This window comes from Chionomys nivalis, chromosome 13, assembly GCF_950005125.1.
Source record: "Chionomys nivalis chromosome 13, mChiNiv1.1, whole genome shotgun sequence".
In the NCBI taxonomy this organism is placed as follows: Eukaryota; Metazoa; Chordata; class Mammalia; order Rodentia; family Cricetidae; genus Chionomys; species Chionomys nivalis.
In genome coordinates, this window is record NC_080098.1 from 31,489,385 (window position 1) to 31,515,315 (window position 25,931).

The 25,931-nt window shown below is 43.3% G+C and overlaps 1 protein-coding gene across 3 annotated transcripts in view; it reads left to right on the plus strand.

Moving 5' to 3' along the window:
* Adarb2 (adenosine deaminase RNA specific B2 (inactive)) overlaps positions 1–25,931 on the plus strand; it is a 527,020-nt gene that overhangs the window by 481,242 nt on the left and 19,847 nt on the right. For all 3 annotated transcript variants that reach the window (XM_057788090.1, XM_057788091.1, XM_057788092.1), the window contains 2 exons: positions 2,925–3,093; positions 18,796–18,977. In XM_057788090.1, coding sequence (XP_057644073.1) covers positions 2,925–3,093; positions 18,796–18,977 — 351 coding nt within the window. The remainder of the gene's footprint in view (positions 1–2,924; positions 3,094–18,795; positions 18,978–25,931) is intronic.

Consider the following 25,931-nt stretch of genomic DNA (forward strand, 5'->3'; position numbering starts at 1 on the left):
CCTTATCTCCTGAAATCTGCCTCTCAGGCAGGATAGTAAAGTCCCTTACATTTGGAGAACACTATAGTTGTTATATAGAACCTGTCAGTATTGTTATCTGCCCCATTCCCAATGCTATCTGCCATTGAAAGTTAATATTGGGAAGGACCCCATGTGAATTGCATAAAAGTTCAGGATTAAACCCAAGTCATCTCAAGTATTTTTGAGTTACGTGAACTATATTTATTATTTTCAGTTGTATTATCAGTATTATTGTCATATTCATCATCACTGTCATCATCTCCACCGTGATCATCACCATGGTCACCATTATCATCACCACCACCATACCCACACTACCATAGCAGCACCCCCGCCATCATCATTCCCATACCACCTCATCTAATGATGAGGTCATCATTAATACCTCCACAGTCACCATCATCTTCACTACCACCATCAGCATCTTCCAGCTTGTAGTGTCGTTTAGGTTTGCTTAACGCAACATCCAGGCTCTGTTTCTCTCCTTGGTTTGTCTTACCATGGATGGCCCAGGGACAAATCTCATCACTTATTAAACTGGCCCCAGTGGAAAAGCTTTCTGGAGTCACTCAAAAGTTTATCTTCCCTAAGCTTTGAAACCTCTTTCAGTCCAAGAGATATCCTATAAATGTGTTTGGAAGGAACATCAGCTCTTAGGATCAGTGTGAAGTACCCTGGGAACAGATACTGTAATCTCTGCAGGAGAGATGTCCACAGCAGGCTATGCTCTGTCCAGTATGTCAATGCGAATCAATGAGGGCAAAACTACATGTAGCCTTCAAGTCTTAAAACACTTTTTAAAAATTTTAATAATTACTCATGCTACTGTGTGTAGAATTTGTACATGAAGCAGTTAGTTAGGCATTTGTCTAATATCATATTATCTAAACTCGATGTATAGAATTTTTTAAGGAAAGAAAGAAAAGCAAATATAAGAAGCTTCTCTTGTTCATGCTGGTTCACCAGGTAACTGTGGGCCGTACACTGTGATGTGTATGGGTGTGTATGTGTCAAGTAGGGTTTGGGAAGAAGAGAAAGCTCAGGGCAGACTTGTAAGAGACATATGCAGACCAGCCTCAGGCAGTTTGTCATTTGCAGGCAAAGAAAATACCTCCCTCATCTCAGCCCTTGGTAGTCAGTACTTAAGAAGAACTGCTCCAAGATTTGTGTGTGTGTGTGTGTGTGTGTGTGTGTGTGTGTGTGTGTGAATTTCCTCATACGAGAGAAGCTTTCAGTATTTGTCTCTCTCCTCCCCCCACCACCACCCCTTCTTGTTCCTCCACATAGCCCCCTTCTACTCTCAGAAGCTATATACATTTTTCAGATCTGGATTCTACATGTAAAGGAAACATAGAATATTTGTTGTGAATCTGACTCCTTTTAACACACTTGTCCCAGTTTAACTTCCTATGGATGTGGAAAAAGAAAACACCCTGACAAAAGCAACTTTAAGGCAGAAAGGGTTTGTTCAACTTACAGCCGCTGGTTCCAGTCCTTCAATGCAGGGAAATCTGGGGAGGAGCTTGAAGCAGCCTGTCACATTCACAATCAGAACAGAGAGATGATGAGTATACGTATGCTTGCCTTTTAATTGATGCCAGAACCAGTCAATATTGGTTGGAAGATTTCTTCCTCATGGCTGCAGAAACTGCCACTGTGTGTCTTTTATACACTGTCTTCATTTTTTCCTGAGCCAGTGGCTATCTGGGCTACCCCAGCCTCTTCGGACCTGCTGGCTTTCCTAACCCTTACATCCTAGCGGCCAAGCACCATCGACAGCGCTGTTTTAAGAGGAAATAACCATGTCACAATGGTTTTAAGTAGCTTTCCCACAGTCACACAGCAAGTTAGTGACACCGGAATAATAATCTAGACCAGCGTGAGAGGCAAACCCCACCCAACACCTGCTCTGGTGACCTGAAAGCTAGGCATGACTTTACAATCGTCAGTGGCTGGGGAACAAGTGGAGAGGCATTTCTAAACCAAGCCTCCTTGACTGCAAGCAATTATCCCTTCTGTATGACTGCCTGTAATTTGTAAACGTTTCTCTAGAATGCACAAGAGGCACATTGGTCTATGCCTTTCTTTCTCACAATTAACCCTCCGGGTTGTATCCGTGTTCACCTTCAGCTGGGAAGTACTCTTCTGGTTTTGTTATTTCTAGAAAAGTTTATGTAAAACTAGTATTGTGATATCCTTAAACATTTGGTAAAGTTTATTTTAAACAAATCGGAAAAGGTAAAAGGAAAAATACAATGTCCTTGGATATTCTGGGAACTGTTCAGGACTCCCTGCAGAGGATGCTCTGATCCCTTATCAAATCGCTATGGTGTTTGCACATAACCTATGCACTTCCTCCCATAAGCTCTAAATCACTGCTGGGTTACTTATAATACCTAATACAATGTAGATATGATAAAAATGACTGCTGCACTATATTGCTTAGGGAATAATAACAAGAGAAAAGACAGATGCAATCTTTGGACCAAATGTTTTTGAATCTCAGTTGGTTGAATCCACAGCCACAGAACCTGTGGATAAGGTGATCTGACTGTAATTTACAACTTACAAAAATCACACATTTCAATTTTGATGTCCCAAATTTAAGCATTAGATGCATTCTTTGACAAATCAGCCCTACGATAGCTTTGTGCATCAAAGAAGGGTAAATGGGGACCGTGTGGCCCCACAGAGTCTCTGAGACATCTGCTCTCTGGTCTTCACAGGGCAGTTGGCCGATCCCAGTTCTTAACCATTTCACTGTTGAAGCGAGTAAATTCCACCCTGCCTTCACGTCTCAGACTCGCCCTATGCCCAGGTTCCTTGATTTTGTCACACTTCCAACCCTTGTGTCTCTGGACCAGTGTCCCTGCCACCTTTCACAGTCACTTCTTCTTTCCCAGTGAACAGCAGCAAACACATCGTCAGGAAGTTCCGAGGCCACCTGCGCACCAAGATTGAGTCTGGGGAAGGGACAGTCCCTGTCCGAGGTTCCAGTGTAGTCCAAACGTGGGATGGCATCCTGCTGGGGGAGCAGCTAGTCACCATGTCCTGCACAGACAAAATTGCCAGGTAAGAGCCTAATTAGCTGTGTTTTAAAAACCAGCTATGGACCTCAATGAGGACAGCAAAGTGTCGCGGTCCCCCTTGTCCAGCAAGGATGACGTGACCACGGGAGCTCTTCTCACTGCAGTTTTATTCAGGACCTTTTGACAATTGTAAAATCTCTCTCTCTCTCTCTCTCATTCACCTCACTCACTCTCTTCCTCTTTTCCTCTCTCCCAGGGCAAACCTCTCCCAGCCCTTAAGTAGGCCTGGGCTGCCAACCTCAGATTGCCAGGTGGGCACTGCTCATAGGTCCACGCATATGCAAGCAGCTGACAATCATTGCGTGATAATAGCATAAGTCAGGCCTAGTTGATATTAGAAGTTGATTATCACAGAGAGCACTCGCTTTCGGGATCGCGGAGGGCGGGAGCCAGCACCATCAGGTGCGACTCCACGCAGCTCTCTACATATAGCCAACAGGTGTGACTCCACACGGCTCTCTACAGCAAAGAGAGGTCCAAAACAGGTCTTAGTATTGAACTCACTCCGAGAAACATGGTGCTTGTCATCAAGGACTCAGGTGTGCATGTTCACATGTATATGCATGTTGTGTAAGCGCACACATACGGGGGCATTGGAAAACCAGAAGTCGATGCTCAGTGCTTTCCTCAGCCATTCTCCACCTTGTATTTTGAGGAGGAGTCTGTCGCTGAACCTGAAGTTCACCCTTGGGCTAGCTGACCAGTGAGTCCCAGGAATTTGCCTATCTCTGACTCCGCAGCACGGGGTTTACAAGCACACGTCACCCCAACAAGACTTTTATGTGGGTTCTGAGGTGTCAAACTCAGACCCTTCCATGTGAGCAGCAAGAAATTTACCAATTAAGCCGTGGCCCGAGTCCCTGCCCTTCCATATTTTTCTTTTTTTTCTTTTAGATGTAATAGCTTTTTAAATTTATTTTATTTTATTACTTTTTTAAAAATATCAATCCAAATTCCCACTGCTTAGCATCTTAGCTGGAGTCATCCTTGTGGATTCCTGGTAAGTTTTCTAGAGCCAGGCTTCTTGCTGACCCCATAATGGCTCCCTCAATCAAGATATCTCTTTCCTTGCTCTCATATCTGTCCTTCCTCCATCTCAACTATCCCATTCCCTCAAGTTCTCCTCAACCCTCCCCTTCTCCCCTTCCTTTTACCCCCCACCCCCTTGCTCCCAAATTTTGTCAGTAATAAGGTGAACCCAAAGAAAAACATATATAGATCCACCTGGAAATTGGACAGACAAAATCCCCCTCCATATTTTTCATTCCACAGGCTTGAGGGAAAAGCACCTTTCAAATGCACATTCCTAGAAATTTCAGGTGACCACAACGAGGTCAAAAATCTCTGACCCAAGGATTAATTATTCTTCTGTTGCAATGTTAAGTTGTAATAATTGCTTTTATGAGGAAGAAAAAAACAGGCTAAGATCTGCCATCTCTGGATGCTGTCATCACTGTCAGGGAATGCGACCGAGTGTGGAACAAACAGTTTTTCTCTGACGCACCTTTTACTTTGCACTAAAGGTGTTCCAAGAGCCTCCACAGGCTACTCTCAGAGAGAAGCCTCAGCATCCAGGTGCACAGAAGGAATTTGCAGGAAGGGCATCTCAGCATCCTTCATAGACTCCTACTACTTGAGAAAGGCCTGCGCTAGGAGTACGGCCCACTCCCCTTAGCCTCATGGTGATGCCCAAGATCCGTTCCCTGCCCACCTCAATTCCAATGCCCAAAGATACCACCCATTGTGGGAACAGTTCCATAAAATGTGTTTGGAAAATACTTACAAGTTGTGCATTGAGATGAAGAATCCTAGCAGCTTGAATCTGTTTGAAAAAGTTGTAAAGCCCCAAGCTACTGCCACCATGGCATAGGAAGATTAAAAGATGAATGGGAGTGGGCTGGAGAGGCAGCTTGGTGGGCAAGCACTCTTGCTACAAAATTATGAGTACTGAAGTTCTGATTCCAGTGCCCACAAAAAAAGCTAGGAGTCCTGCAAAGGCCTGTAACTCCAACTCCAAAGGATCTTACATCTTCTTCTGGCCCCTACGGAAGCACAGACATGTGTAACCATACGTACACAAATACATGCACACACTCACACACACACACACACAACTCAACCATGTAAATAAACAAACAAATATCTTTAAAACTGAGTAAATCGGAAGCTCTTTTGGAAGCCATGATAAATATACTGATACACAGTTTATAACCTAAGTGGGGGGGAGGGGACTGAGCATCCTAAGCTAATGTAGTCTCTAAGAAAGCCTGCACCCAAAAATTCCAACAGTTTTGATGCCCCTAAAATTTCCTACGTGGATGCATTTGCAGCTGCAGCTAGTTCAGAAATGAGAATCTTAGTCTTGAAAGGGATGAATGGAGAAAGGATGGGAAGGTTAAAGGGAAAAGAAAGGCCAAGGACCCAAGGAGAGCTGGGTATGTCACCTAAAACAGCAAGCGTCTTACACACAAAGTCCTGCCACCAATATAGGATCTAGAGTCTAAGACAAGCTGTCCCCCACAATCCCAAGAGATCCCTCAGTAAATTAAAGTCCCAGGAGGCACAAGCTGTGTGTCCCAGTACCTGTATAAGACTTGAGGTGTCTTATATGCTCAACAAAGGTACATGAACCAACTAAGCTATGTTAAGTTCTGTACCCTGAAGGACTCTCTTGAGCATCTTTCACTCCACAAAGCCAGGGGTGCTGAGGGTTACGTTCCGCTCGCATTTCAAGGTGGGGACATCAAACAGGGTATGGAAGCACAAAGTGTCACCCCAAAGTCCGGAAGTCAGCATCCCAGGTCTCCTTCTCAACCCTATCCTGCGAGGATTCTGGGGCTACAGAGCCGAGAAAACATGAGCCTCTATCAACAGTGATTCCAAATTCTCATGGGAAATTACCAAGTAGCTATACAAAAAAGAGCACCATTTAGGCCCTGGCTTTGATTGGCCCTGGCTTGGCAGAACAAGGAGAGGGCTAAATGACCATAAATCAAAGCTCTGATTTCTGTATCACAGGGAACAACCTATAGTCTTCAAACAGCCCATCTTTGAAAAGAAAATGTATTCCTCTTTACAATATTTTCATCTCTTCTTGGAGTGAAAGGGAGAAAAAAATGCAGCAATTTTCACTTTAACAAAAATTCTCTAGATACCCTCAGACAATGTTAGTTTTCTAAGTTAATTCTATGGCTCTCCAGCAAAATGAAGAAAATTAATGCAACAGAAATGAAATCTTGTCTCTGGGATCTTAAACATCAATAGACGCTAAATTAAACAGGGGCTACAGAACCCACCTTATATTGGTTGCCAGCAAATCTATCGATGGTAATGCTCAAAAGACAGGCTTTATCTTTTTAATAAAATCCCCTTGGAAAAAAAAGCAGAAGTTCATGTTACATCGTCTCCAGGGATAATCAAATGATGTCCTGGATGGGAAGATACTCTAGACTGTTTCTCTTGGTATTTTTGTTGGAACTGTTGTTGTTGTTGGTGGTGGTGGTGGTGGTGGTGGCGGCGGCGGCGGTGGTAAATTAGGATTTGTTTGTTTATTTGGCTTGGCATGGATTTTAGAGTTTTGTTGTTGTTGTTGTTGTTGTTGTTGTTGTTGTTGTTGTTGTTGTTTTTAGACAGAGCTTCTTTGTCAACCCTGGCTGTCTCTGAAACCCTGACTGGTCTTGAATTCAGGGACTCACCTGCCTTGGCTCCTGGGAGCTGCACCACCACAGCTTTCTCTCTGTGGTTTTGAAACAGGGCCACACGGTGTAGCACAAGCTGAGCCAGAACTCACTGTGAAACTCAAATTGGCATCACTTGCAGTGATCCTCCTGTCTCAACGTCCTGGGTGCATGTGTGACCACACCTCGCTTCTAGCCTTTTATTTTTAAGAAAGCAAGTGCTAGGGGAAACGGTAATGTCTCTGCTCCAGCTGGCCAAAGAGAGACCACTCCCTGAACTAGCTCAGGAACCAATCCCCTGGCACCAGGTGGGTTCACACCATCTACCCACTTAACTCCTCTTTGCCAGATGTGGTGATGGTAGGAGGAGACAGGACAGAACAGCGGGGTATGATGGAGGCCAGGACTTAGAGATGCCCTCACATCTTGCTGTGACCCCTCAAGGGCACCTCTCAGTTTCCTTCTTCTGAGCTTCACTTCCTCTTCTGCCTCCCTTACTTTCTCTTGTTCTCTCAGTCTCTTCTCTTCTTCTGTCTTTCTTGTCTCTGTCCCTTGTCTATCTTCCTCTGTCTTTCTATTCCTGTCATGCCTCTCTCCCTTTGTCTCAGGATCTTCCTGCCTTTCTCCTATTCTTGCCCTCCATCCCTCCATCCTTTCCTCCCTCCTCCTTCCTCATTCCGTCTCATTGCTGCTCCACACATTCTCCTCAACCAAAGAGCTCTGAGCTCACACTAACTGCTCAGTTCCATCTCCTCTCGTCACCTAGTGTGCTATCGCTTCTCTGTCCTGCAGGGAATGCTGGCAAGTTGCAGCCCTGCCCTCCTTCTATCCCATGCCATCACACACCCTGTCTCCTGCCCTGAAATGGCAGGGATACGGTACCTAATGCTGTTTGCTTGTGTCTGAGCTTGACCTTCATGGGATCATTGATGCCACTTGATTTGCATGGTGTCTGTCACAGTGAGATGCACATGATGGCTCTTGATAAACAGTGCTTATTGGTAATGATGATGAGGACAGGGTAATGATGACCACAACAGCGGCAGAGATAATACAGTCACTCTAAACAGTGCTGTCTGGACCAGGCTGGAGCAATTGGCAGAGGAATCACTTCCTTTGGCATGGAAGTCCTTGTACCTCCTCCACAGCCAGACCCTGAGCATAACATACGAATGTGAGTGCTCATACACGAGCTATTTTAGAACAGAGGCACATTTGCCATTTTTGAGCAGGAACATATGTTATGATAATGGTTCAAGACCATAAGCATCTGCAGTGTGCATTATTTGTACAAAGGCTTCACAAAGAGACAGTGTGATAACGGATTGTTCATCTGTTTTCTAGCCTGTATAAAAACAAAATCTCAACCTAGGGCTTAAATACTGCTCAAAGCAGAGGACCTTCACACACAAGTGCAGACAAAACTTTCTAACTTAATGGATTACTGACACTCAGTGCTCAGGAAAAGTAAGGCTCTGTGCGTGCAAAAACACAGGAAACATAGTCTGTAAAATACTGTGAGGACACACTGGGCTGCACAGCCTGCAATACATGATATACTGCGCCCAATATCTCATCACGTTGGAACCAGCTGCACTTGGGGATTTATTATTAAATTTTTCAAGCAGTTTTAAAAGTCAGATGTTAAATACAGTCATTATTAAAAATGAAAACATACACACTTGCAGCTAAATTATACTAAAAGTAGTAAACACTCCAAGTTTGCCACTTCAGAATCATCTGACCAATATGTGTGCTTTTGGAATTATTTACAGCTACTATGTCCGCATAAGGGAATACTACAAACATCTTTATAAAGTCATGAGCTGCTGCCCAAACCAGTGTGCCTCCTAAGTCTGTGCTCAGTGACCTCAGACTGCAGTTCAAAATTGGTCAGGTCATAGCATTTGCGCCAAGGGAACTAGAATAAGCTACAAGTGTACTGCTTTTGAAGGGAGGGAGCTAACTGCTGCCAGTATATTAAGACCACCAAGTGTAGAGAGATTCTAGAAATAACTTTATGTGAGGCTGGTTGTGCATTTATTGTCTGTTTTACGGAATCTTCATTCTTCCTTAGAATTCATCCCTGAATGGGGTGTGTGTGTGTGTGTGTGTGTGTGTACGCGCGCACGCACGCACGCGTACATGTATTTGCAAGGGCTCATATACATGTGCAGCCTTAGCTGTGGAAATCAGAAGTTGGCATCAGATGTCTTTCTCAATTACTTCTTCACCTGCTTTTTCCTCTCTCTCTCTCTCTCTCTCTCTCTCTCTCTCTCTCTCTCTCTCTCTCTCTCTCTCTCTCTCTCTCTCTCTGTCACCAAGTCTGGAATTCCCTGATTCAGCTAAACTGACCAGCCGGGATCCTTCTGTCTCTGCCATCCCCTGTGCTGGTGTTACAGGCACACACTACGATATCTGCTTTTGTTTTTAATGTGGGTTCAGGTCTTCATATGTGTGCATGAGTGTGCATTCAATGGCAAGCACACATGTGGGTGTGTGAACATGAAGAGTAGAGGCCAAAGTCCAGAATATTCTTCATTCCCCACCTTAGTTTTCAAGTCGGTGTCTCTCACCGATCCTAGAGCTCACCAATTCAGCTCAGCTGGGGAGGCAGTGAGCCCAGGGAGCTGCCTGTCTCTGCCACCATAGTCTAGAACTGCAGACAAGTGCCCTGCAATCAGCTTTTTATGCAACTTGGGGTCTAAACTCAGGTCCCTGTGTTTGCATCAGAAGCACTTTTGCCAACTGAGCCATCTCCCTGACACTTGGAAACTAATATTGTAGGTGACTGTAATCTTCTCGCTGAAGGCAAGAAGTTATTTGTGCTGCCCATAGATTTTACAGAGGTGTTAAATATTAACTAAACCTACTGGTGTTTCTTTTCAAGAAAATCAGTCTTATCCCACATGATGCTTGGAGCCCTACATAGAGCTTACATTTATTAAGAGAGATCTATGTAGTAGATTTATGTAGTAGATCTCTCTGAATAAATGTAGTTCTGCTTGAGCACTATTAAAAATGAGTCCAGGTAAAAAAAAAAAAAAGAAAAAAAATGAGTCCAGGTAACTTCTTTCTCACCCTTTATTTCTTGGGACTTCTGCATGTTAAGATAAGCAATAATAATAATAATAATAATAATAATAATAATAATAATAATAATAATAATAATAAAATGGTGTTTCTAATTAAGGTGGAAGAAACACATCCACTAGACAAATCTGTGGTTCTCTTTGAAAATTCCCTGGAATATTAAAGAAAAATGAACTGGAACCTGATATATTAAAGGATCCGAACAATTAGTACAGCTGTATCATTCCCCACGTGCAGATCAAAAATATTACCTGGGCTCCCTGCTTATGATCAATGGCTCCTACAGGGCAGTATTGCTAGGTAATAACAGCCATTCTTTTAGGTACAGAATTTTATGAGTAAAAATTGATTTCATCTTACAGGATTAGTGGTATGATCAGTTTACAGGACAACAAGTAAATGATACAGAAAGCTTGAAATTTCTGTCGTGCTTTATCATGAACTATAAAATAACAGTGCACAAAACACCTTTAGTTACCTGTCAGCTAATGCCCGAAAGCATCCTTCCTTCTGTCTAGAGTTCAGGGCTTTCACTGGAACTCCATTCTTCCTTCGGTCTGCACAAGGACAGTTCATCTCCAAGGCAGACAATAGTGACTGTAACTATGGACCATCCTGACAGTTCTAATTCCTTATCAAGGGATGAGACCCTCATTGGAACATCAACCAAACCCCTGGAAGTTCCATTTCATGATTCTTTTCCATGAGACCTTGTGCTCCTCTAGGAAGCATCCAATGAGTGGAGTTCTCTGTTATAAAAGAGTCAGTTCATATGTTAGGAGGGGGACTCTTACCCCTTATCCTTTATCCATAGTACTTTTCTTCACATGTAGATACATAGAGCATCCGTGTGTGTGCACGCATGCATGCACACACACACACATACACATTGACCCACATAAAAACACTCTTGGGGACATATACACATAAAAAGTAAAAAGAAATCCAAACAAAAAACTCTTAGTTAAAACCCTGATGCTAAACATTCTGTACATAAAGGCTAACTCACAAGTTCTAAGTGGGTAGAATAACTACCCCTTGTGAGTGCCAGGCTTTCACAGAAAACAGAATTAAATCTCTGGCCTAGGTATCCCTATAATCCCATCACTTGGAAGGCTGAGCCAAGAGGATCCCAAGATCAAGGCCAGCTTGAGTTATATAGGGAGACCCTATCCCATAGAATCAGTGGCTAGAATTATAGTTCAGTGCTACAGCACTTTTCTGATACTCAGGCTTTGGGTTCCATCCCCAGCACTGTAAAAAATAACAATAATAATAACAATAATAATAATAATTTTTAAAATCGCCCAGGTCAAGAGTATTATCCAATCAAGAAAGTGTCAAGGCATATACGTATGCCTCAGTTCTCTAGGAGGTGAGGCAGGGGGACTAACATAAGCTTGAAAAAGCCTAAGCTATCTAGGGAGTTCAAGGCCAACCTGGAGTACACAGTGAGACTCTGTCTCAAGAAAAGGGAAATAAAATAAAGAAAAATTAGGAAAATATAAGAAATAACAGCTAATATGCCAACAGTCACAGAGAACAGTAGCCAACTCTGCTTTGTTCCTGTCAATCTTTTTCTTAACTTATATTTTTTCCTACAGTTAGGATTTTGTTGTATTTACCAGTTGACTTATAAGTTGTTCCTTAGAGCTACAACCACAGCTCTTTGCTAAAATAACAAGCACTTTATTGGGAGTGTATTACTGCTAGTATTTATGCCACCAGCTGCTTCTCTCCCTCCTGCTGACTGCTTGCTGTGTTTCCAGGTCATTACTACTATGAGGAGTGCTCCCCCCACCCAAAAAAAATTGTTCTAGATCTCAGATTTCCTGTGTAGGATCTGTGATGAAGGGGAAGCAATGGCTTCTCAAGATGGAATCAGCTGGGGTGTAGATGGTGAACAGACACCTCTAAAGCTATGTGTCATTCCAGAATCTGTGACTCCAACTTTATATGGCAGAATTAAGTCAGGGAGACTAATGGAGGCATGTACCCTACCTCAGATGGTTTCTAAAGGCAACCACATGTGTCCTTGTAAAAAAAAAAAAAAAAAAAAAAGGCAGAGAAAGTGTGGGGACAGGCAGAGGGGAATACGCATGGCAGAAGGCAGAGTTTGAATTGATGCAGACGCAATGCAAGACGCAATGCAAGACGCAATGCAAGAGCACCAACAATTGCCCCCAGCAGCTGCAGTAGGCGAGGATGCATCCTCCCCAGAGCCTCCAAGGGAAATATGGCCAGGCAGGTTGACTACTTGATTTCAGACCTCTGATCCCCAGAGTCGTAAGAGATATGTTTCTGCTGTTTGGGGTCATGTGGATGTAATTGTTTGCTATGGATGTCTTAGGAATACAATACGACATCATGAGAAAAGTCACTCATTTAGCTTAACTCTGGAAAATCATGAAGCCAGATAAAAGTCACAGTAAAATATGTTCCGAAAATCCCAGCTCTGCCAACACCCTTAAAGGCTCAGCGGGTGTACAGAAAATGGGTTGTTTTAACTTGTCAGTGAAAATTGACCTTCAAAACCACATAATTAAAGCTAAGTAGCATGTCACCAACCAACCAGCCTGCAGTATACAGAGGAACAGGTGACAGCGGTGTGGCCATCACATCCACATCCCCTGTGTACAAAGCTGGTTTTCATACTCTCAGCAGCCGCAATCACAAGCAGAAGCCGCCGCCTTCTTAAAGAATGGGGAAAGCAGAGCAGCTTTTGTCTCCATGAAGCAGATACTGAACAGCATATGCAAATCTAAATCTTCTGGAACGAATGTTCCTTTAGATATGGCTTCTAATTTTAAGTACCTGGACCTGATTATTGATCACAGTGTCTCCTTAAGTGAAGGTAATTAAACTTTCTCTGTTAAAAAAAATGAACTGCTTTTTGAAAAAATATATGATAGCCACCTTCTGGAGAATCAGGCACCCGTCTGAGAGGCTGGCTGTGTGTGAACAGGATGCTCCCCTTTCAGGCCAAGACCTGTTTGTTCCACTTTCCTTCCCAGCGGCTCCCTCTTCTCTGCACCTAGGCCCCTAGGGGACAGTTCTGACTTCCTTCCTTCTTGATTTATTGGCAGGCCCCTCTTCTGTAGCACATTACCAGCCACACAGAATTCAAAAGATGATGATGTGTGATTTTCTCATCTCCTGTTTTAGCGATGGGCGGTACTGGAGATTCAATTCCAGGGCTTCATGCATACAAACAAAGCAAGGGCCTATCACTGAGCTACACTCCCAGCCTACCCCACCCCATTTGTGAGACCAGGTCTCTTTGCCTAAGGTAGCCTGGAACTTCCTATAAAGCCCAATTGGCCTTGAACTCATCATCGCTCTGCATCAACCTCCCAAAAGACAGAGATTAACAATCACACCACTCTTCTCATCTCAAAATCCTTTGTACACATTCTTTCACACAGAGCTCATGACGATTTTTATAACAGCATTTAAGTAAGTTTTGTACAATCTCTCATGATGAAAGCAGAGTGATCGAGGGAATGATACTTATCAAATACAAAAGCAGTAACAGCAAAGTGTGGCACATACCAATTCCGTTACTACTGCAACCACCCACTGAGGTGGCCACAATGGTCAGATTGGTATCCCCAGACACACGGGTAGCTGCTGGTCTCCAGGACTCTGCTCAGAGGTGTGGAAACAGCAGAGGGCTGAGATGCCCAGTTCTACAAAACAAAAGTAGTTATCTAGATCAATGAGTAAGGATACTATGGGTATGGAAAGAAAGAGAGTGAGCAGACATAATCTAAACCAGTCCTAGATGTCCTATAATCTAAACCAGTCCTAGATGCCCTAATAAATGACAGGGAAGAGGCATTATGCAGGCAGCCAGTCGGATGTGATGTATCCACATGAGAGAAGGTACACAGAGAAAACCAAGAGGGCAGGTGAGGTACTCAAGAGGAGCCCTTGACAGGGACAAGTGGTATGTACCACAAGCAATAAGGAAAGCAGTGTGACTATCATATCTTTTCTTTCTGTGAATATACTGCGGTCTATTAAATCAGTTCTACAGTAAAAGGAAGCTTAATTATTTCCAGTCTTCTTTAGTTTGCTTTGCATTTATGACAATTCTGTAAAGACCATCCTGATACATATACCCTGGTACTTTATTAGAGTATAGCCATGGGATGAGTGCCTAGAAGTCCTGTTATTGATTCCAATGGTTATCATTCTTCTCCTTTACCTATAAAAACCAGGGAAAAGTGGTTAGTCAACTGGAAATGGACCAGCCAAGTGACCCTGGCTTTGCATTATTAGTTGTCTTCATAAAGGTGGAGGGAAAGTGGTGTGACACTAGGGAAATATGTAGTGGAAACAAATATAACCCCAAGATGCAGTTCCTGTAGTCTTTCAATGGCTTGGGAAGCAGACTGCACTACTGGGACAGTATTCCAGTGCAGATGGGCAGATGTCAAACTCTAACAGCATTGGAATCACCTGAAAGACTTGTCTAAAATACAGCTGCTTGAATCCACTCCAGAGGTTCTGATTTGGCAGGTCTGGGATGGAGACTGAGAGTATGTGCTTCACCCAAGTGCCCAGCCCTGTATCACTCAGGTATCACACCTAGAGGATCTCTGAGTGAACTATTGCTCAACACAGGAAGAAGTGGTTCAGGGTGGCCCAAATCACCAGAACCTGGATTTGTAGTTCCTCTGACCTTTTGTATTACAAATTTTCATTAACTACTCCGATGCTAAAGTTTCAGCATTGAATGACATTGGAATACTGATGCCCAGGGTTGTCCAGACTCACAACCAATCAGATAAGACTGTGTTTGGGGACTGTACTGGTTAGTTTATGACAACTTAACAAACTAGAGTGACCTAGGAAGAAGGGATCTCAGTTAAGGAATTACCATCAATCAGACTGGTCTAGAGGCATATTTGTGGGGCATTTTCTTGATTAACAATTGATATGAGAGTGCCCATTCTACCGTGGGCAGTATCATCCCTGGACAGGTGGCCCTGGATGCTATAAGAAAAGTAAGTGAGCCAACCATGAGAAGCCAACCAGTAAGCAGCATTCTTCTGCATTCTCAGCTTCAGCTCCCATCTCCAGACAGGAGTTTGAATTCCTGCCTGGAGTTCCTACCCCAGGTTCCCTCAGAGATGTACAGTGTGACTTGGAATTGTAAGGTGAAATAAATACTCTCCTCCCCAAGGTGCTTTTGGTCGTGGTGTTTATCACAGAAATAGATACTAGAACAAGAACCAAGGTAGAGAATGTTTTTAAGATTCTAGTTGGTCCAGTATACAGGCTAAGTTGAAGACCATGGTTCCACCGTAGTCCCTGAGTATCACCCGCAGACTGTGACTGCTTGCTTCCCTCAGGGTGACCTTTACAGGCTTCAGACAGAACATGAGAAACTTTTGCAAATGATGTGGTGTTTTGTTCAGAAAACAGACGTACAGAAGAAAGAAGAAGTGTATATCTATGGAACTATCTCATACTGCACATTTATAATTCTAAAGAGTTGCATCTTTTTCCAGGACCACATCAAGATGCTATAAATAACAGGAAGAAAGAGAAAATGTTCAAAATATACATTACCAATGGATGTTCTCTGTCTGAACTTCAAGGCACACACCCTTGGGGAGGGCCTCATGTACACTGAGTCTCATCATTTTCTCCCTAAAGTAGAGGTCACAGTTCAAATTCAGCAAGGAGATGACATCCCTTGGCTGAAGAAAGGCAACCTTTTCTAAAATCTCTCCTCCACTTATCTGTGGTATTTCTGTGATTGACAAACAGACAAAGATATATTTATCTAGGGATTATCTATATTGAAAGCTAGGCATAGGATTTCTGTCTCTGTCAACATTACAGGCATATCAGCTATTTGAACAAAAGGAAAGGTATTTTTCCATTCAATCCTGAATGCTGAGGATTCTCCAGTTCATATTCAGGGAGACATTTGGTTTTATTGATCGTGCTAGCTGAATTTGTTTAAACTCCTATAGCCAGGCAAAGAGGAGGTTGGTTTTTCTTTTTATTGTAAAGGTTATTAGGGGAATCAGATATAGAAGTTATTTGTCTTTGGACAATCCAGTAGAATCAAAACACTCAAAAGTGCTCCACAAGTTTTGTTCAAAGCCGATACTTTAATGGTCTCAAGAATTATTATATCCCTTCATGGGAATTCTCATTTTATTGTCTGAGGCTTAGTTTATTTGAAGAAGATGCCTTGTGATCAAGGGAGATTTATATATTATTCTGCTTTTAATTGATAAGAAATTTCTAAATTTTACCGACAGTCTAGGGGTTGTAAGCTCCTCTTCGGCATCTGTCACCCAAAGCCCTTTGCTCAGATAGTTGCCTCTTGACAGACTTTCCTTGGCATGCTTGCCCACCACCTCCAAATCAGAAAAGAATATGTCTAAAACACTACATTGTAGCAATTCTATTTTATTCTTCCTCAGTATTTATTTATTTATGTGTGTATTTATTATTTGTTTATTTATGGGGGTGCTATTTGTTTGTATCAAGCAGAGTCTTGCCTAGGCTGGTCTCCAACTCACAATTCTCCTCCCTGTATTTCACAAGCACTGGAACTAAGCTACAAAAGTGTGCAACTGTTCTTGGTATTCACCTATAAAAAATATTTACTACATTTTTCTTATTTAATTGGGCGAGGGGTCCAGCGCATGCCATACTACACATGTGGAGGTCAGAGGACAACTTTCCTTCCAACCATTGGGTTCTAGAGATTAAACCCAGGTCCCCAGACTTGGCAACACACATCTTTACCCATTGATCCATCTTGTTATCTCTCTTCTTAGCTTCTCACTTCCTTATCTTATTTTTTTGTTTATTTTGAGTTAAGTTCTTTGGTTTAGTTGTCTTATATTTGAGAGAGAGAAGCATGAGGTTGGGTGTAGAAAGAGATGGAGAGGATCTGGGAGGAGCTGAAAGAGGGGAAAAACAGCCGGGCAGTGGTGGCGCACGCCTTTAATCCCAGCACTTGGGAGGCAGAGGCAGGCGGACCTCTGTGAGTTCGAGACCAGCCTGGTCTACAAGAGCTATTTCCAGGACAGGCTCCAAAACCACAGAGAAACCCTGTCTCAAAAAACAAACAAAAAAAAAAAAAAAGAAAGAAAGAAAGAAAAGAAAAGAAAAAAAGAGGGGAAAAACATGATCAGAATATATTGTGTGAAAAAATAATATAAATAAATGTCCAAAAACAAAGACATAAGGGGATAAGCCAAATTCCTCAAACACAACTCAAAACCAATAACACTCTTCCTCCTCCCAGGAAGAGCTCGGATATCACAGGACTCTTCCCCTGAGCTCTGTAGACAATCTGTAACTCACCAGTGAAAAGTGAGGGCATCAGAGGAACCACAGTGGGTGTGTCATTTGTAGTGAAAATTCAGAATGAAGCAGAACCATTACAGCCAAAAGACATCAGGAATGAGGGCATGTCCTTCTTCCAGACATGCCCTTTGTCTCCGTCCATTCTGATATTTACACTGGCATAAAGTGCATGTATCCAAGGACAGCCCTTTCTTTGCTGAGAGGACTAGTGTGACTTCTAGAAAATGACCACAATATTTTTAAATGAAGTTATGCAAATCTGATAGTCTAAAGTAAATGTTTCATAAAACCAACGACTGTTTAAATCGTAGGACTAAATTGTTTGTATATAAATATTACCTTTTATATTCCATTTGAGTTTTATGTAGATGAACACATTACTTTAATGACCTGCATTTACGGAGGGAGACTGGGAGAGTGGTTCCCTGAAATCCTTGCCAGCCAGATGGCTGCCTTTTCTTGCATGAGATTAAAAGATGTTTCTCATTCACCATGATGCTTCTGAGGCAGATTAATATCGCCAGCTAAATTGCTTGTGTTTTCGGAATAAAATTTAAAGAGAACTTTTGAAAGCAATTGGTGTCACTGGTTCTTGGAGCAGATTGCTCTCCAGGTAGAGACACATTCAGTAATTAATGGAAAGAATTCTGTGTTAATTGACTGCTTCGGGAAGAGAGATATAATGACTCCTTATTAATCATCGGAAGAGATGTACAGCATGGAGGTCCCATAATAATGACTCCAACAGTGGAAAAATGTTAATTAATGAAAAAGAACAATGATGTAAGAAATTAGCTACAGAATGCCTGCCTCCAACCGTGGTTCATTTGAAACACATTAGAGTGGAAACCACCAAGCATTGCTTTAAGTAACAGATACACAGAACTTTCTACCCTGAATTTAGGTCGGGGGATAAAAAAGAAACGTTTCTCACAGTACTTTGGCATCTCTGCCTGAAGAAGTAAGAACAGTCATCCAGAGCTGTATTTATTTCAAAGAAAGGGCCTTTGTCAGTCATCTCTGATATACATTGTTTAAAATTTAAAAAAAAAAATCCCCAGACCAAAAAAAGGTCATTTACTAATGTCCTTTAATTTCAGCACAATAGGACAAAGGGGATGGAAGTCAATGGAAATCAGCAAATTCAGTTTCAGAACTTTTCCCATATAGTGTGTAAGAAAAAAACTTCCGATTCACTTTGGGAACCAAGCATCTTCCTTTAAACAATCTAATTTGAAGTCACTGAAAGAATGACACTTTCTGTCTCTCTAACAACTCATAAAAAAGGAAGTTGAGTTTACTGAACATGCAGAGACACTATCAGAGTCAGGACTAGATCCTTAGAGTCTAGCAGAATCATCAGAGGCCACCCTGATAACACCCTGAGGAGTTTCCAGGCCACCGTTCCCCAGGCTGGAAAAGGGGACATGGAAAGAAGCAGGCAGCTGAAGGACAGAGCGACACCAACATCACTCACAGGCCCAGCTCCCTGAATGGCCCATGAGCGGCCAGCTCTGCATCCTCAGCAGACACAGGAATCCCACTGACTTCACCCTTGCTTTTCCTTCTAGCTGGAACGTGCTGGGACTGCAAGGTGCTCTTCTCTGCCACTTCATCGAGCCCGTGTACCTCCACAGCGTCATCGTGGGAAGCCTGCACCACACGGGCCACCTCGCACGGGTCATGAGCCACAGGATGGAGGGCATCGGCCAGCTGCCTGCCTCCTACCGGCAAAACAAGCCTCTCCTTAGTGGTAAGAGAGCAGTCTCAAAACAGAGACCTGCAACCTCCTCCTCCTTGTCTTCAAGCTGTTGAAAATGGGCCCGTGGTTGCAACCCTTGTCTGATAGCATTCATTTTGGCAATGGCAATTTTAGACATAATGAGTAGATTGACAACAATGGAGAAACTTAATATGGATGTGTGTGTGCCTGAGTGTGTGTATTTGCGTGTGTGTATGTGATCACAGCATACCTGATAATAGGCAACATTTTAGTGTGAGTTCATGTGGGACCTAGCACAATCACATGTGAGTATCTTGTTTTCACCACAGTGGTTAAAGTAGCTCACACAAAGACCCTGCTAATGTAATAAGGCTCAAGAAGTCGCCAGCACCTTAGGTGCCCCTGGTGTGTGAGAACCTAAGTTCGGATGCCCAGAATCCATGTAAAAAAAAAATGAACATGGTAGTGCCCATCTGTAATTCCAGCACTCTTTTGGGGTGACGGGAGCTGGAGACAACAGAATCCCCAGAAGCTCACTGGTCAATTAGTCTGATGTATTTATGCAGTGGCAAATAAAAGACCTTGTCTCAAAGAAGGTGAAAAGCAAGGACTGACACCCAGGGTTGTTCTCTGACATCTCACTGTTCATCCTGTCACTGTAACGCACATACACACACATACATGTACACGTATGTGCACACGCATGCACACACACATACATACACACACCACAAACCAAAGAAAAACTGGAAGGGTCAGTCAGCCCCCAGGTCACCTGAGTGTGCTGCAGAACCTAGGACACTCTCTGTTGCAGGGCCTAGCAGGAAGAACAAACTACACTTGCTACTTCTGGTAGAAGCCTAGGTGCTGTTAGGGAGACAGATGTGTCACCCCGCCTAGCAACAGTTAGTTGCAAAGGTTATAGGTCACACAGCCATGGAAACACTGAAAGGTGTGAAATTTTGTGTGCCATCGGAAGGGGCAGGGAGAAGTCTCCAAGGCCCTGTAAAGGTGGTGTTTATCCACTGGGACCACTGGACTTCTGTAGTAACTGGAAACTTCCAGGCTTCTGGGGGACAACCTGAGCAGGAGGAAGAAGCATGTGGGTTTTAATCCTGTCCTGTTAGCCCTGGGGTGAGAACTTGGTGAAAAAACTCTCGGTCTTTAAGTGGCTGCCCCTTGTGCATCAGGAGACCTCTCTGGAGGAACAACTTATGGTAAAATCAGGAAGACACACTGAGCAACAGTGGAACTCCCTGTGCATGAGCAGACCCGGGCTCTGCTCCAGGAGATAGAGGCGAGCATTCGCCGGCTTGGCTGATTTGCTTTTAGCTTGTTTGTGCTGTGGTGTGAATGTGAAATGCCTTCCACAGGCTATTGGGTTTTCCGACTTAGTCCCCAGCCAGTGGCACTGTTTGGAAAGGCTGTGCACTTTTAGGAGGTAGAGCCATGCAAGAGGAAGTGGGACACTGGGTGCAAGCCTTGAGTTTTACAGCCTCACTTCCTCTCTGCAATGCCTCCTGACTGTTTGTCCAATACAACCAGCTTCAATAGGCTCCTCTGTGGTGGACTGTATCTCCTCAAACCGTAAGCCAGTGTAAGCTCTTTTTCTCTTAAGTTGCTTCTGTCAAGTAACTTGGTCACAGAAATGAAAAAAGTAATACAGTTCAAGACTCAGAAAAAAAAACATTAAGACAAAGCAGTTGTTGGTGTGTGTGTGGTGTGTCTGTGTGCCTGTGTATATATATGTATTTGTGTGTGTGCCTGTGTATATGTATGTATTTGTCTGTCTGACTGACTGACTGCATGTACATCTGTGTGTGTACTCTGTGAATGTCTGCATATCTGTGTGTTGCAGTTGGGCCTATGACTTATTTCCAGAGTTTTTAAATATTTCCACATTATAAGATCGGGTATGAAAGGGGGCCTCATGTGAGCTGTGGTGGGGGTGACATGAAATAATCCACACAAAGTACAAAACTATGTTGAGGAAATTCTTAAGAGGAGATGCTGCCAGGAAGCCTTTTATTCATTTATTCTACAATATTGACCACTTAAAAGTTATGTTAAATAAGATCACAGATGCGAAAAACTAAAACAGAGAAGGTGGGAAAGGAGTTCTCTTCTGTGTGTCACAACTCAGTCCTTCACATATTAAAAGCCCAGACAGTTTAGATGCTCTCTAAGCTCCTGGGGTCCTTAACTAAGACTCCTCTTTCTTTTAGCAGCGAGGAGAGTTCATGGCACTGGAACAGTGGGCTCAACCCTCGTTCCTGAAGCTGTGTATATTGACACATGCCTGTAATTTGAGTACTCAGGAAGCTGAGGGAGGACCATGGGATCAAGGACAACCTTGATACATAACAAATTACAGACCAGCCTGAGATACACAGAGAGACTAGCGTCATTCTGTGTTCAAAGGCACAGGAGTTATTGACCATTGCTACATCCTGGGGTTCCAAGTGTGCAACTAAGGAGACCTTGTATTCAAATGTTGGCCAGTCTCAACAAGGCTACCTCACAGGAAGGGGCACTGCTCAGGAATGTTTAACAACTGTTTGTATTAAGACTTTGTCTTAGCCAGAGAGTGGTGGCACATGCCTTTAACCCCAGCACTCGGTAAGCAGAAGTAGGCAGCTCTCTTTGAGTTTTGAGTTAGAGGCCAGCCTGGTCTACAAGGGCTAGTTCTAGGACAGGCTCCAAAGCTACAGAGAAACCCTGACTGGAAAAAGAAAAAAAAAAAAGACTTTGTCTTATTTCACTGTAAAGAGCCTTGAGCTCTTGTGCAATATCATCTGAGGGCTGAGCTGATATTAATAAGACTGGGTTCATATCCTCAGACAGTGGGAAACCATCCCTCTGTGTGCTTGCTCGACTTCTGTTTATTACGTCACCCCATACCCCTACTTTTGTTCCTAGCCCCTCAACACAGATTGTGTGATGGGGTCCATGATATACATAGTGGGAGGGGTTTTAGTTCATCTGAAAAGTCTGAGCTCTCAAGGCTGCCTTTGGGTTCCATCTAGGCTGCAGAATCCATGACTCTAACCATAACAGCTCTTGAGAAATGAACAGCCTCTGCGTAATATTCTTGGGGACAGAAAGGAAGCAAGAAGAGTGGTATGTTCTGAGCGGTACAACTATTATAAAGTTCAGAAGTATCCAGTGAGTGGCAAAACCGTTTAGAGAAATGAGATAACACTTGTGAGACAGGCCTGTCTCTCAATGTTGACTTTACGACATGAATCATCTCATTCAGTCTTCATACCAACCAAAGCCTAATACTAGTCCTTCCCGTTTTCAAATGTCAAAGGAAGGTTAGAGAGTGATCTCAGTCTAGAATGTTTGCCTTGCAGGCATGAGGACCTGAGCCCAAGCTCCAGAATGCACATTAAAAGACCCAGCTTTGTGGCTGGATGTCCAAACAATCTAGTCTCCTTGGAGACTGAGTCCACTGAGAAACCCGTCTAGGGAGGTGGATGATGATCCTAAAGAACGATACTGGGTGTTGACCTCTGGCCCCCATAGGGCATGTGCACACATGTGCAACCTTCATATCCATGAGTACACATTAATTACCACTAAAAGAGATTCATGCAAAGTCAATATATTCCTGAAGATGTTCTATTTAACCAAAAGGAACAAGGATTTAGATTCAGATCTGGCTTAAACTTTAAATTCTTCTAATATGTCAGACTTTATCCTGTGGCAGTGCAATACAGCTTCTTAGATGGCTATTTTTTTTCAACTGCATAAAAACTAATAATGCGAAACGAGGCTAGTTAAAGAGGCAGCAACATCTAACTGCAGGAGGAGCGGTGTGGGAGCAGCAGGGCAAGGCGCTGGAGTGTGTCCGAAACTCTTAGCTGCCCGCTGCTCTCGCAGTCACCCGCACGGCACGGAAGACCCATCTATCGCCAAGCTCAGAAGTGAAAGGTTCGCCTTGAGGGCTAGAAAATTATATTTATTTTTTTTAAATGGTCAATAATTTCAGCAATTCAGGGAAAATGTTACTTGGGGACCAAATTCTTTCTCTTTCTTGTTTTCATTATTCCTTATTTTACTTTATCCTGTCTTTCCTTAAAGTGACGAGGACTCACTGTAACTGAGTAACGAAACTAGCTCTAGACACTGTCGCGAAATGGCTGGTTTGGAAGCATAGGTGAATGTCTCCATACTAGATGTCCCCAAAATTCTAGCATAGTTCTTAGATTTAGTGTTGGTTAAGTTTAAGGGACTTTTAATTTCTTATAACGGGTTTACATTCTCTCTTTTTCTGTGCTCTGAACTCCTTGGGTTGTCCTCATTCTTCTGCATTTACCTAGAGTTTAACAAACATGACTTAGGGGCGGGACAGATGACTCATGAGTTCTGAGTGCTTGCTGCTCTTGCCTGAGACCTGAGTTTGGTTCCCTGCAGCTGTCAATCACCTGCAACTCCAGTTCAGGGGCTCCAATGCCCTCTTCAGATCCCTGTGGGCACCTGCACTCATGTGCACATGCCCACACACAGAAACGCACATGTAAAATAAGTCTTTTAAACAGTGACTTAAAATTAACAAACACTACGAAATGGAAACACAATGCAACCTCCCTACCAACCCACTGTTAAGGGAGTGGCCTTTGTCTGTCCTCTGGGGACCAGCACATCCCTTCTTGGGCATCCAGTCTCCGGATGCACATGTCTGTGCTCTTTATAAATGACATGCTCATCTGGTAACGTGGCAACATAAATAAAATGGTAACTTTTCTTTATTGTGTCAGTAGAGATGGCTCAGCTGGCAAAGTATGCACTAAGCAAACAAAGGGACCTAAGTCAGGTGCCCAGCACCAGCATACAAGTCAGCATACCTGTAAAGCCAGCTCCAGGAAGGGCAGAGACAGGAGGATGCCTGGAGCTCACTGGCCAGTCAGTCTTGCCAAAATGGTCTGCTTCGGGTTCTCTAAAGAGTACCCATCTCAAAGCATAATGTAGAGGGCCACAGGATGGCTCAGTGGTTTAAAGCATTTGTCGCACAAGCCTGACAACCAGAGTTTAATTCCTCCAAACCAAAGTTGAATAAAATGTTACATAGATAATGCAACAGAAGGAATAAGAGAAACTCAGTGACATAACAGGAGAGACTCAACTCTGTAGGTTGTCATCCTACCTCCACATGCATGGAGTGTGCGGTCACACATGTGCAGTAATGGTGATAGACTTGTAATAATAAACATGGATAATGAGAGAGGAAGGTGCCCACAAGTCAGCCTCTGGCCTCCACACACTCATACACAGGTTAATGCAACCAAATACGCATGCACACACAAAGAACTTTTAAATGTTAAGTGTGAAATCCGTGACTAGAAAAGGACAATTAGAGAAATCCAGGGCCACCTGATGGGCTTGGGATACTAGCACAGCAAAGAACTTTTAAATGTTAAGTGTGAAATCCGTGACTAGAAAAGGACAATTAGAGAAATCCAGGGCCACCTGATGGGCTTGGGATACTAGCACAGCCCTTGAGACTCTTTGTCCTCTCTCCGAGCCCATGTGGCATCTGCCTCCCTTGCAAGCAGTGTGGTCTGACTGAACCCGTCAGTCTTAACTTACTTAGAATATGGTTTTCATTACCGTCGAGATGAAAATTAGGCTAAACCTTGATGTGCCACCTGATCAAACCCCTACGCAGTAACTTCATTGCCTTTGATGGGCATTTGAAAATGAATCATGCAAATTTTAAAAAGAAATCATCTTGATTTCTGTGGGGGGGGGGGGAACAAGAGTGGGGAGGATGAGGTGTGGCATAAAGATAATAATAATAATCACACTCAAACAAGCAAATTAACTTCCCTCGAGGTCAGTTTGCAGAGTCGCCTTAAGAGGTGACGCGCATGCATTAGGAGAATGAAGCCCTGCAATTTGGATATGACTGAATCAGTTCTGGGTTAAAAAGAACCAGCCAAGCTGAAAAGGATACCCTCGTTGCTACGGGCACAGAGTGCATAGTAATGTCTCAAAGACAGACTTAAAATATTCTGCACAACACAAGCTAAACTGCAGCCAACTTCAGGACCAGAAATTCGTGAGTGTGCAGAGGCTGGCCCAAACCTTCAATCATTGGGGGCTGCCATGTGGTGGGCAGGGTGGGAGGGAGATTGCATCGTTACCTGAACCGGCTACCCTAAAGAAGTCTGCCAATGAGCCTTCTTGCGAATTCAATAAAGTGAAAACAAAATATTGAGGTAATAACTAACAAAAATCTATACCTTGAATACTCATGTTTTTAGGGGTAAAAGGTGCCATAAAAATAGAAAGTGACTTTAGCAGCTTGTCCTACCAAACTGAAGATATATACTTCTTGATGCTTTCAACATCACGGCTAACTTTTTCTCCCATCAAGTAATAATATTTAATGCAATGGGATGAAGGGGTCTAGATAACATAGCTGTGCTGGTTTGAATGAGAAATGTCCCCATAGTCTCATTATTTGAACAAGAGGTCCCATTTGGTAGCATTGTTTGGGAAGGCTGTGGAACCTTGCTGTGGGAAGTATGTCACTGGTACGGGCTTTGAGGGTTTATGGCTCACATTTGGCTCTCTCTTCCCTCCTCTCTCCTCCCTGTCCCCTTTTTGCTCCCTGCGTGTAATTTGAACGGCAGCTTCCTGCTTCTGCCTCCATGCCTTTTCTTTGTATTGACATGCTTCCCCGCCATGATGGACTCTATCCCTCTGGAACTGTAAAATGAAATAAGTCCTGTCTTCTCTAAGCTGCTTTTAGTGAGTATATCCTATCACAGCAAAGGAAAAATAACCAATCCAATAGTCAAACTATAATAGCACATTTAACAGGTGTGGATTTATGCTTATTTACTTGTGTATGGGGAAGCATACTTGTGGAAGTCAGAGGACGACCCGGAGGAATCATTCCTCCCCGTCTACTATCTGGGTCACTGGGACTGAACTCTGGCCATAAGCATGGCAGCAGGTCTCTTATCTATTGAG